The sequence below is a fragment of the Rana temporaria genome, chromosome 3, assembly GCF_905171775.1.
Source record: "Rana temporaria chromosome 3, aRanTem1.1, whole genome shotgun sequence".
In the NCBI taxonomy this organism is placed as follows: Eukaryota; Metazoa; Chordata; class Amphibia; order Anura; family Ranidae; genus Rana; species Rana temporaria.
In genome coordinates this window covers 159691757-159705278 of record NC_053491.1, presented here as the reverse complement: position 1 = coordinate 159705278, position 13522 = coordinate 159691757, and the positions used below count along the sequence as shown (strand labels likewise).

Sequence of the window (13522 nt, the reverse complement as noted above, 5' to 3'; positions counted from 1 at the left end):
ATCAATGATTCCTGATACACCTCTTCATCATTTACCTTGGATTAGTCCCCGCAAAATTCCAAACGATTATAAAAAAACTCAACCTCTCACAGGTCCTACCTTGCTGACCTTTCGTTTACTTTGCAAAATAACTTCCATTGCTTCTTCTCCTGGACCCATTACTCCAATTGACCGTAATACAGATTTCCCATTGAAAATCTCCAATCTTGACAAACAATTTACCTTTCACTTCTTAAATCAGAGCAAAATCTCTTTGATAAAGACAATTGTGTATCTTTCGACACCTTCAATACTTTTTTTCCCAGATAGAGATATATCCTATCCCATTTATATCCGCATTAAAAACCTTTTACTTAAATCTAACTCACCTTCACTATGGAACAAAGATCTTACTCCTTTTGAAAAAACATACACCAATTCTGAACCACACAGACACACGATTTCTGTCATTTATGCATTCATTTTTGCCAACCTCAATCCTGTTGATGACTTGACTTGGTATATGCCTTTCTAGAAATGATTGGGAACATATTTTCAGACACATTCACAAAGGTTGTTTAAATGTACTAACACAACAAAATGGTTTTAAATTATATTCCAGATGGTATAAAACTCCAGACATGATTCATAAATTTAATCCCGACACGAGTCCTCTTTGTTGGAGATGTTCTACTGCCAAGGGAACGATCCTTCATATCTGGTGGAATTGCCCCCAAATACAACCATTTTGGATGGAAGTACATAACATGATTTCACGCATAACAGAATGCAAACTTGACTATAATCCTGCATTATACTAATTACACCACACATCCTTACCTTTTTCAACTTACAAAAAGTCTCTTATATTACATCTTATCAATGCTGCAAAAATTATGTATACCTATACACTGGAAAAACAAATCACCTCCATGTATCTCTGAATGGATTAAAAAAAATCCAAAATATTGCAGAAATGTAGGAACTTATACAACAGGCCAATGACTCACCTTTTAAATTTCATAAAATTTGGGCCAATTGGATAAAATTTACTAATTCTTCAGAATTCAATTCTCTGTATTCTACTATTCCTTAACTTGACCTGGGGACATTAACTTAAAGGAGTTGTAAAGAAAAACATTTTTTTTGCTGAAATGACTGTTTACAGGGATATAGACATAATGGTTAACTGATTCCTTTTAAAAATGATTAAAAATAGATAAAAATCAATCATATAATGTACCTGCAGTTTCTAGTTTCGTTTTTGCATGTTGTTTCCTGCTTCTGTGATGTACAGAGCCACAGAGCCAATAAAGGGCAGTGATGGTTTGGAAAATTAAACCGATTGGTGCTGTGGGGTTTTAGACACACAGTAATCACACCTCCTTGATTAGTGACCACAGAGAGAAAGCTCCAAGTACTGTGGTCATCAGGAAACAGACAACCAGGAAGTGTGGAGATCAGAGAAGAATTACAGCAACTTGAGAGCAAATACGAACAATGAGCACATGAAAAACAGCACTGCATTAAGGTAAAGTAAGCTATTAAGATAAAAAAAAGAAAAAATCCTTTACAAACCCTTTAATTACATTTCTCCTCTTATCCCTCTTGATTAGCTTTCTTCCTTTTTGTTTACCCCTTTTTCTTTTTTTGATCCTATTACGTTTATTGTATACAAATTATAATACATTTTAATTACCTTACTTTATTTATGTTACTTGAATCTACTTCCATTATTCTATGTACTCTATGAATTGTTTTTAATACACTTCCAATTTGTGTATATTATTCTATTTATTATTTCTTACAAAATGTACTGTATTATATTGTTTATATCATTTCTTTATGATAATTTACCAATAAAAATATTGAAACATAAAACAGAACCTGGCTACACATCGCGTAACAGATTTCGTTTTCCACCACTGGGTTTTTACAGGCAGCAATCACGAAGCAGTGTCTTCATGTTCTGTGGTGAGGCCGAAGGGAGAACCAGTCCAGGAAGTCGGTGTCACTCCTTAGAGGCCCACATGGTTTCCGCAGACAGAGACCCAGGGGCGAGAGCCAGGTGCATGATATAAACAATATAATTGCATAGTTTATGCTGAGGTTCTCACCCTCTGGGGCTCATCACATTCAGGGCTGTCTTTACTATAGATTGGATCCTGGGCAAACCTTTATCCCAGCCCTCCCCCATGCAATTTTGCTTTTCACCTATGAGACATACAATAAATAGCATCTAGACTCAAAATCATCTGTTTACAGCAGTAGACCAGGCAGTGATTACAGTTGGTTCCCATAGATTACAGCATATTACCATTCACTGACTCGTTGCTGGAGGTTACAGCACACATTAAAGTGGTTGTATAGAAATTTTTGGAACTTTCACCTACAGGTAAGCCTATAATAAGGCCTACCTGTAGGTAAAAAAAATATCTCCTAAACCTTTATGGTTTAGGAGATATTCCCCTTGCAATGAGCCGACGACTGCAGCGGCACATGCGCCGGACCTTGCCGGAAAGAAGTCTCCCGCTCACAGCGCTGAAGCCGCGATACCCGGAAGACACGCCGAGGCAACATGTCAGCTACCTCGGCATGGACCAGGTAAGCATTTCATAATGAGCCAGTATGCGGTGCATACTAGATCATTATGCCTTTTGCCTTACAGGTGACAAAAAAAAAAAAAATGTATGGGACTATACAGCCGCTTTAAGGCCGATTAGTTGCTAGAGGTTACAGCACATAATTTCTGCTTGCCGATACACTTTTTTTTAAATTTTAAGCTGAACTACAAAAAAAAAAAAAAAAGGATTTGAATTTGTATCCATGCACTCCTGTAATTTACACAGCCCTACCATATAAGCACAGTCAGCCTGACCTTTCTCTACTGCCGTTAAGCCAGAGTTCGACAAAATCTGGGCACCTGGTCGCAATTGCGACTAGAATTAGTGACCTGGCGTCCAGGGAAGGAAGCTTAGGCCTGCAGAAGGCCGCAAAGCTGTGGCCTCAATTACCGGCCGGCTCTCCATCCTGTGTCTCCGTGCACCCCACCTTCCCTGCCGCGCGATTGTGTCGGGTCGCGCGGGCCGGAAATTGAGGCCACGGCTTTGCGTCCTTCTGCAGGCCTTAGCTTCCTTCTGTGATCTGGCGCCATCTTGTGGTATCCGTTGGCATGACGAGTAAACCAGCAATTCTAATGGCGCTTCCCCAGTGTTTTCACTGCCATCTCCTTCCCTCTAATTAGAGCCCCCAAACATTATATATATATATATTTTTTATTCTAACACCCTAGAGAATAAAATGGCAGTCGTTGCAATACTTTGTCACACCGTATTTGCGCAGCGGTCTTACAAGCGCACTTTTTTGAGAAAAAATACACTTAATAAAAAATTTAAAAAAAACACACAAACAGTAAAGTTAGGCCTATTTTTTGAATATTGTGAAAGAATGTTACGCCAAGTTAATTGATACCCAACATGTCACGCTTCAAAATTGCGACGTTTAAAAAATTCTACAGGTTGCATGTTTTGAGTTACAGAGGAGATCTAGGGCTATAATTATTTCTCTCGCTCTACCAATCGCGGCGATACCTCACATGTGTGGTTTGAACACCGTTTACATATGCGGTCGCTACTCACGTATGCGTTCGCTTCTGCGCGCAAGCTCAGGGAGTTTTCTGGCTCCCAACTGTTTTAGCTGGCTCTTAGATTCCAAGCAAATTTTTCAAACCCTGAGTTAAGCAACACAGCATGGTCACCTCAATTCTCCCAGCCTATGACTGGACAATGAAAGGCCAATAACAGCTTGGTCTGGTAAACACTCTCCTAATGCCAAATTTACACATTCCAGTCCAGGCCAATACTGGCATTCCTCCCCTATATGTAAAATTGTATTTTTTCACTAGAAAACAACTTGGAACCCCCGAAGATTATATATTTTTTCTGAGACCCTAGACAAAAAATGGGGTGCTACATATATTTATGTCAGACGATATTTGTGCAGCTGTTTTTCAAAAATACACTTTAACTGCTTGCCGACCAGCGCACGACGATATACGTCAACAGCATGGTACGGACTGGCAGAAGGACGTATATATACACACGTCCCCTTAAGGAAACCAGCATTGTGGGCGCGCGCCGGCAACTCCGTGACTCTGACCACGATCTTGTCCCAGTGAGAAGCATTTTCCCAGTCCTCCTAGTGACAGGACAGTGTACACAGCTTCCTGTAATCGGAAGCTGTGATCACTGTCGTGTCACACATAGCTCACCCCCCCTACAGTTAGAACACATCCCTAGGCACACACACACACACACACACACAAACAAAAAAAACGCAGATCGCCGCCATTACTAGTAAAAAATAATAAAAATGACACAATTCTATCCCCCATTTTGTAGACACTAACTTTTGCGCAAACCAATCAATATACGTTTATTGCGATTTTTTTACCAAAAATATGTAGAAGAATACGTATCTGCCTAAACTGAGGGGGAAAAAAAAATTATATTTTTTTGGGGATATTTATTATACTAAAAAATATTGCATTTTTTTGAAAAATGTACGCTCTATTTTTGTTTATATCGCAAAAAAATAAAAAAAAAACGCAGAGGTGATCAAATACCACCAAAAGAAAGCTCTATTTGTGTGAAAAAAAGGATGTCAATTTTGTTTGGGAGCCATGTCGCACGACCGCGCGTCAGTTAAAGCAAAGCAGTGCCGAATCGCAAAAAGTGGCATGGTCCTTGACCAGCAAAATTGTCCGGGGCTTAAGTGTCCAATAGGTTTTTAATGCACAAAGACACAATACAATACCCAACAGTTTGGTAAATTACAAAAGATGACGTTATGCTGAGTAAATAGATACCAAACATATCGCACTTTAACCACTAGGCGTCCGCGCTACAGCCGAATAATGGCTACAGCACAGACCAGAAATGCCGGGAGGCTGTCAATAGACATCCTCCCTTTTCCTCATTCCCCACGAGCGCACATCGGGGAAATGCTGTGCTGGCCGTGTCCCTTGGACCAGATCGCTGTAAATGGCCAATCACAGCGGCCATTTACTACGCGATTGGCGTGGCCAATGAGAGATGAACTCAAATGTAAACATGAGATCTCTCATTGTCGGTTCTCCCTCCTCATACAGAGACCATGTGTGAGGAGGGAGAGCAACCTGTGCTATATGCAAGTGATTACAGTGAACCTAACCAAGGTATACAGTGCCCAAACAGTACCCCATCAGTACCACAGTGCCCATTTGGGATCTGTGCCCACCTTTGCCATCAGTGTCCATCTGTGCACATCTTTGTAATCAGTGCCCACCTGTGCCGCCTCCTCAGTGCCCATCGGTGCAATCAGTGCCTAGCTGTGTCGCCTCATCAGTGCCCAGCTGTGCAATCAATGCACATCTGTGTAATGAATCAGTGCACATCTGTGCCGCCTTATCAGTCCCCATCTGTGCAGCCTCATCAGTCCCCATCTGTGCACATCTGTGTAATCAGTGCACATCTGTGCTGCCTCATCAGTGCCCCTCTGTCTCGCCGCCTCAGTGCACATCTGTGTAATCAGTGCCACCTCATGTGTAGTCACATCACCAGCAACCATGTCCAGAAGATGCTTTTCTGCTGAGGTGGTGTACCAAATACTTTCCACGGCCGATGAGAGCAAAGGGGAGCTCTCTTTTTCGGATTCCCTTTCAAATTCGGATTCTGAGTTGGATGTAAATTATGAGCCAGTGCTCAGTAGTGGAACACTGACAGAGGAGGAAGATATTCTGCCTACTAAAGGAGTTCTGGTGAGGAGGCAGTGCCATCCACAGCACTGCAGTACCTCAGCAAGAATGGCCAAGGACCCATGCCAGCCTTCCCTATGCCCTTCAGAACCCCTTCTGGCTTCCTCCTAATTCAGGAGAAGCCGACATTCCCCCTTTCACCGCCCAGGCAGGAGTCTAGGTGGACACAGAGAATTTTTCCCATTTTTTTTTTTATTACATTTTTACAGAGGACATGCTATCAACAATTGTGGCCCAGTGCAACCTGTATGCACAGCAATTTATTTAGAATAATCCAACATCCTATTATGCACATCCCTATGAGTGCAGAGACCCAATGGTGAAAGAGTTGAAGGTTTTTTTGGGCCTCATTTTGTGTGGGACTCACCAAAAAAAAAAAACACCTTGCGTTCCTATTGGTCAACCTACCCCATCCACCACATGCCAATCTTCTCCAAGATAATGCCCAGAGCCAGATATCTCATGATCATGAGGTTCCTACATTTCAATGACAATACCCAGGCTTTTCAAAATTCGGCCACTACCAAAATAATTTTTCTGAAATATTCCCCCAGCTATTTACCCCAAACCAACACATATGTCCCTTGTGTGGCAGCAGGCAGGTTTGTGTGCATACCATGTGTCCCTGAAACACCCGACGGTGTTCCTTGCATGTTGGATCTCTGTATGTGGCCAGGCTGTGTAGAAGTCTCACACATGTGGCATCGCCATACTGAGGGGTGGCAGAATGTATTTTGGGGTGTCATGTTTGATATATAAATGCTATGTGTTGGAGACATCTTAAAAACAGACAACTTTGTGTAAAGAAAAAAAAAAAAAAAAAAGGCGGCGTTTATTTTTCCCACATTTTCCAAAAACGTCTGGAAAAAAATTACCTTTCAAGAGACTCATTATGCCTCAGATTATACTTTCCAAAATGGGGTAATTTTGTGGGCTTTTCCATTGTCCTGGTGCTCCAGGAATGCGTTTATTTTTTCCCACATTTTCCAAAAACTTCAGGAAAAAAAATGAATCCGTCAAAAAAGATTCATTATGCCTCATAGATTATACGTTGGGGTGTTCGCTTTCCAAAATGGAGTCATTTTGTTGGTGTTTCCATTGTCCTGGTGCTCCAGGGCCTTCAAAAGTATAATAAGTAGTCAACAAGTTAGATGTGTAATTTATGCTTCTAGAACACCTGATGGTGCTCCCCGCGTGTTGGGCTTCTGTATGTGGCCAGGCAGTGAAAAAGTCCCACACATGTGGTATTGTAATACTCAGAAGTAGCAGCAGAATGTATTTTGGGATGTCATTTGTGGTATGCACATGTCATGTGAGAGAAATAAGCTATTACAATGACAATTTTGTGAAAAAGAAAATTAAATAAAATCTTAATTTTGCAAAGAATTGTGGGAAAAAAATACAACTTCAAATAACTCACCATGCCTCTTACTAAATACCTTAAAATGTCTACTTTCCAAAAAGGGGTTAATTGGGGGCATTTGTACTTTCCTGGCTTGTTAGGGTCTCAAGAAATGAGATTGGCCACCAGTACATCAGGTTCCTTTTTTTATGATTTGCACCATAGCTTGTAGACTCTAAAACTTTCACACAGACCAAATGATTTCCACAAATGTTGGGTTATTTTTACCAAAGAATGTAGCAGTATAAATTGTGGCCAAAATTATTTTCTCATTTATAACGCAAAAAAAAAAAAAAAAACAGGAGGTTATCAAATACCACCAAAAGAAAGCCATTAGTATGAAAAAAATGTCAAAAAAATCATTTGGGTAGTGTTGCATGACTGAGTAGATGTCAAAGTGTGAGAGCACTGAAAGTTGAAAATTGGTCTGGGCAGGAGGGGGGTTTAAGTGCCCAGTAAGCAAGTGGTTAAAAATGCATCCACCCATGGAAATGGGATATTTATTATAGCAAAAAAGTAAAAAAGTGTTTTTATCAAAATTGTCGCTGTTCTTTTATTTATAGCGCAAAAAAAAAAAAAAAAAAATCACAGAGATGATCAAATGCCACCAAAAGAAAGCTGTATTTGTGGGGGGGAAAAAAGGACGTAGATTTTGTTTGGGTGCAGCTTTGCACGACCGCGCAATTGTCAGTTAAAGCAACGCAGTGCCAAATCACAAAAAAAAAAAAAAGGCCAGGTCATTCAGTAGCCAAATCTTCCGGGGCTGAAGTGGTTAACTCAAGACGCTAACAAACTTCATTGTAAAGGCCCTCATGGAAGGAAGATAGATGTGGTACGCCGAGAAAACATTCCGACTCTGTACATACTGTATATTGGGTCTTAAATACTGAGGTGGTGTGGTAGCACTTACCTTCTGTTGACAGATTATATCCTAGTTTTAACACAGAACTACCTTATTTGCCACCTCTTCACTTTAAAACTACAGCTCTGTGCATGGTTTTGTGAGCTGCCATTTAGTTCTCTTACAGCCTCGGTAAACAAAAAAGCATAAACGCCTTCACTAAACACAAGCATGTACAATGAATTTTTGTCGCACTGTTTTAAGATTCAAATTTAAAAAGTGATAATGCACTAAAAATTAGGGCACTTACCTCATAATAACTTCTGACAGCATTGATAAAAGCTTCATCTGCTGCTATTTGAGTGTCACCTTTAAGGAAAGCCTGGAATCGCTCTCTTATTGTCTGTAATTGCTGCTTATTGAGCTGCAAAAGAAAAATGAACAGCAGAAAATGTAAATACTCAAACTTTTCAAAATAGACGGCACAGACATTCTGAACAGATTAGTTCCAACACGGAGTCGATTACAAATAAAAGTACAACAACATTTTTTTTTTTTTTTTAAGTTTTGTATAGAGTGGTGCGGGATTAAAACACCTATTAAGAAGATGCAACTTCACAGAATCGATATATTGCAATGAGCATGTGAGATATAATGATCGAACCGAAACAGACGGGCAAGAAGCACCATATAGTCAGCGTCTAACTGCTCGCTGAAGAGAGAGAGAGAGAGAGAGAGAGAAGTAAAGCGCAACACATGCGAACTGAATCGCCTCTGGGCGCTGTATCCATTTCATGGGTAAGGAACCCCTTGACCTCAGAAGAGATGGGTTTTAATCTTTCTCCTGAAGGCCAAGTGGTCGGACTCCAGTTGGATGGTGGTTGGTAGTGCATTCCACAGGTGAGGTCCCTGGACTGCAAATCTTCAATGTCCTTTGGACTTGTATCTGGCCTTGGGTATCTGGAGGAGGTTTTGATTGGTGGATCGCAAAATGCGATTGGGTTATGGGCTTTTATTTTTTCGCATAGATATTGGGGGGCGTTGCCTTGAATACACTTATGTATTAGGCAGAGTGCCTTGAAAGTGATTCTGTCTTTTACTGGCAACCAATGAAGGGATCTCAGTGAAGGTGAGATTGATTCCCATGGTTTTTTCCCAGTCACTAGTCGAGCGGCCGTATTTTGAACGACTTGCAGACAAGTGATTTGGTATTTGGGGAGTCCTAGATAGAGGGCATTTGCGTAGTCGAGTCTGGAATTGATGATTGTTCCCACCACGACTGCAATGTCCTCTTTCGGGATAAAGGGCGTGAGTCTGCGTAGTAGGCGCAGCAGATGGTGGGATCCGCTGACTACTGACCCCATTTGTGCATCCATTGTCATGTAGGTATCGAAAATGACTCCGAGACTTTTGGCTTTGGTGCTAGGGGTGATAGGTTTACCCAGAATGGGTGGGGGAGTCCATGTTGACGCGGGGTGATTTTTCCGGTTAGCGTGAAACAGAAGTTCTGTTTTCGAACCATTGAGTTTAAGATAACGGTTTGTCATCCAGTTATCTATTAGAGTGAGGCATTTCTCTAGTCCAAGAGAATGATCCTTTTTGTTGCAGATGCGGAAATACAGTTGTGTGTCGTCTGCATAGGAGTGGTAAAGTAACTTCTGGTTACTGATGATTTCAAAGAGAGGGCGAAGATAGATATTAAACAATACGGGAGATCCCTGAGGGACTCCGCATGACACCGTATGTTTTTCAGAAGTGAAAGACCCCAGTTTCACTATTTGTGATCGGTTTTCCAAGAAGGAGGAGAACCAGGGTCAAACACCTTCAGCGACTCCGGCTACTTCAGCTAGCCTAGCCAGTAGTAGTCCGTGGTCTACAGTGTCAAAAGCCGCGCTTAGGTCCAGCAGTATCAGGAGACAAGATTCTCCTTCGTCTGCGGCCTCTAGAGCATCATCCCATATTTTGAGCAGCGCCGTTTCTGTTCCGTGACCCGGACGGAAGCCTGATTGAAACGGATCGAGTAATTTATGGGTGTCTAAATGCAGTTGCAGCTGTTGTACAACTACTTTCTCCATTACCTTGGAGAAGACATTTAGAGCTGTTATGGGCCTCCGGTTGTTTGGGTCTTTGGGGTCGAGGGTAGTTTTTTTTAGAATTGGTTTTATTGTACCTTGTTTTAGCAAGGTGGGCACCATGCCCTCCTTGAATGATTGGTTAATGAGCTGCATGATAGCTGGTGCCAGTATATCGGCACTTTCTTTCAGCAGTTTAGTGGGGATGATATCATTGGGTGCTGTGCTATTACGCAGAGAACCGATGATGTTTTTAGTGGCATTGATGGAAATGGGTTTTAGAGTGAATTTTGGTGATTGCGGCGGATTTATGTGGGTATTAGGTTTGTGATTTGGGGGGGAGTTGGTGACGGTTCCATTTTGCTGAATACTTTCACGGATTTTTTCAATTTTATTAATGAAATAATCCGATAACTCGTTGCAAAATTCTTGTGAATCAGAATTGGGGGCCTCTAAACAAGCTGGATTCATAGTCAGAGAGAGAGAGAGAGAGAAAAAATAAAAAATTAATAAATAAAAGGGGGAGGGGGGTTGGTTGGGGAAGGGAGGGACAATTTTATATATTTTATATTTATTATAGCAAAAAGAAAAAATATAGATTTTTTTTTAAAATTTACACTATTTTTGTTTATAGCGCAAAAAATAAAAACCGCAGAGGTGATCAAATACCACCAAAAGAAAGCTCTATTTGTAGGAAAAAAAGGATGCCAATTTTGGTTGAGGGAGACACGTCGCACGACCGCGCAATTGTCAGTTAAAGCGACGCAGTGCCGAATCGCAAAAAGGAGCAAAGGTCCTTAACCTGCATAATGGTCCGGGTCTTAAGTGGTTAAAAGCAAAGATCATTAGCTTGAATAGTTCACATTTGTAGGTGGTCATCAGTGTGAACGAACTGGCCACTGGAAATTTTTCAGCTTAGCACTACTACTTCTCCTGCAATAGAACAGGCACCGAGGATGCCTAGCTGCACTTCCCTTACTTTTGATAGCCAATAAAGTGCCTTTGTGAAAACTAATCTAGGAGCTGTGCTGCAACCTGAACTACAAAATACAGGCTCCAGGGGAGGCGTCGTTCGCCAATCCTGGCTTCAGCTAAAAAGTCAGAAATTCCATATGATTTTTTTTCCAAGGTAGTGGAACCTGGAACAGGACCGACAGCCCTAAAGGCTGAAATCGTTAAACAAAATTAGAGTTGGCAGAACCAAAACAAATTAGAAAACACAAAGAAACAAAATATTAGGAAAAAAAATACTTTAATGTATATAATCGCTAACCAATAAGAATATCTGAGTTTTTGATATGTCACTTATTCCCGAGTTTATGATAGGTTGATAACAAAAGAACATTCGTCTAAAAAAGCAAGCAGGGACCAGTTAAAGATTGCCTTTGCTGTGCTAAACAAGACAATTCGCCACAAGAGATGTATCCAAGGCATCTACATGAATGGAGTACCATAAAAATTTAAATTTCTTTTAATATAAAACGATGTCCTCATTGACAAGAGACTTGCATGTAAATACACTTCAGAATAAAAACAATAAAAAATATGCAATCTAGTGGAAGGTCGAAGCCTAATAGTACAGTAAAAAAATAAATAATAAAAAAAAACGTAGTGCTCGTTTGAGCACTAAGGTGTACACAGATCAAATAAGTGTGATTAAAAAAAAAAAAAAAAGTCTCATATGCAGGCGCGATTTACGCATGCATTTTCTTTGCTGCGCGAGCACGAGTGGAGCTTTACAAAAAATAAATAAAATTGTGACTTTGCTTCTGTGTTTTTACATAGGAGACTAGGTTGAAGCAGTTTCCGGATTTTGTTCCAGTCTCAGCCTAGCTGAGGTTGATGCCTGCAGCTACTGGGTTGATGCCTGCAGCTGCAGGATCAACCCGGTATAACCCCTTTAAGCTGAGGCCGCATATGTGCGCAAGGTCAGTGCCAAGGGGTTAAAACTAGTTTTAAGCGACCAACTAATAGATTAATCGACAACTAATCGATTATGAAATTAATCGATTACAATTTTCATAATCGATTAATCGGCCAGTAACATAATGGGGTTAAAAAAAAAAAAAAAAAATCTGCCCTTTAGTACAAAAAAGCAAATCGTTACTGTTAATATTACTTTCACTTTTCCACAGTAAAAAAAATTAACCCCTTACAGTAGTGATTATTTGCTCTTTTTGTACATATTTTTGTTTTTTAACATTATGTTACTAAACATCTCAGGGCTGGGTCACACCTCTATTTTTTGCATAAACACACTACAGTTCATTTACATGTTTTCCTATGGTACACGTTCACATCCATGATTTTTTTGGTTCAATATACTTCAATGGAGAAGCTGCAGAAAAGCATGTAATGTGTTTTTGCGGCAATTTGTGTTTTGGAATCTGCCCAACAACAAATCGGCCCCGAAAAATAAAAAAAATGCAATTTTTTATAAGGCTATTATCCGATTAATCGAAACAATAAATCGGCCAACGAATTGATTATGAAAATAATCGTTGGTTACAGCCCTAGTCCAAATCCCAGGGCCTAGATGTACGCCGCTGATGTTCTTTCAGAATGTTGGCCGGGGGGGGGGGGGGGGGATGTTTAGGATCAACGGCGTTCCCCTTATTTCTTTTTTTAAATGCAAGTTTCTGCAGGTAGAAAATTGTGTTTTAATATATTTTGTCTCAGGAGCCTGCAGAGCATTGCCCCTGCAATCAGTGGATCACGTGTGCAATGTCAGGCTTCTGCACACTACCTCTAGCTTTGTGCCCATACCTCTCCATTGGCTTTCAGTTACAAACGAAAATTAGAGGATGCTCATCGGGGGTGCTACCAAGTATGGGTGTAACATGGTTTTATAGTTGAAGTGTTAAAATAATTGCAAGCAATGACAAATGTATTATTTAGGCGAGCAGCACTCTACACATTCCCACATCAATGTGCAAAAGAGATTTAAATAAATAAAAAAAACTTTAGTGATAACCACACTCAAACATACATATTAAAAGTATATAATCATTTTAACAAATGAGTATATCACACTGCTACAAAAACTTACATCCCAACATAAATGGTCCCACCTGCCAAATAAATTAATACAAATAAGATAAGTGCTCAAAAGAAATAAAGTGCCGTGCAATAGATTGTGCAATAATAAGCACCAAATGAAGACTTCGTAAGCAAACAAGTGCAGTCCAAAAGGGATGAACAATGTTAAAGGGGTTGTAAGGGTTTGTTTTTTATTTTCTAAATGGGTTCCTTTAAGCTAGTGCATTGTTGGTTCACTTATCTTTTCCTTAGATTTCCCTTCTAAATGTTTTTTTTCTCTTTGTTTTCTTTGTCTGAATTTCTCACTTCCTGTTTCTCCTCAGTAAACTTGCCACCATCATCCGAGCGGTGGTTAGTCAGCCAGCCAGAACAGCTTACCGAGGAGGAACAGGAAG

General features: G+C 40.4%; 1 protein-coding gene across 15 annotated transcripts in view; it reads right to left on the bottom strand.

Moving 5' to 3' along the window:
- The window catches only part of CADPS2 (calcium dependent secretion activator 2), a 777539-nt gene that overhangs the window by 696050 nt on the left and 67967 nt on the right, over nucleotides 1–13522 (bottom strand). For all 15 annotated transcript variants that reach the window (XM_040343717.1, XM_040343721.1, XM_040343726.1 and 12 more), the window contains exon 2: nucleotides 8327–8440. In XM_040343717.1, coding sequence (XP_040199651.1) covers nucleotides 8327–8440 — 114 coding nt within the window. The remainder of the gene's footprint in view (nucleotides 1–8326; nucleotides 8441–13522) is intronic.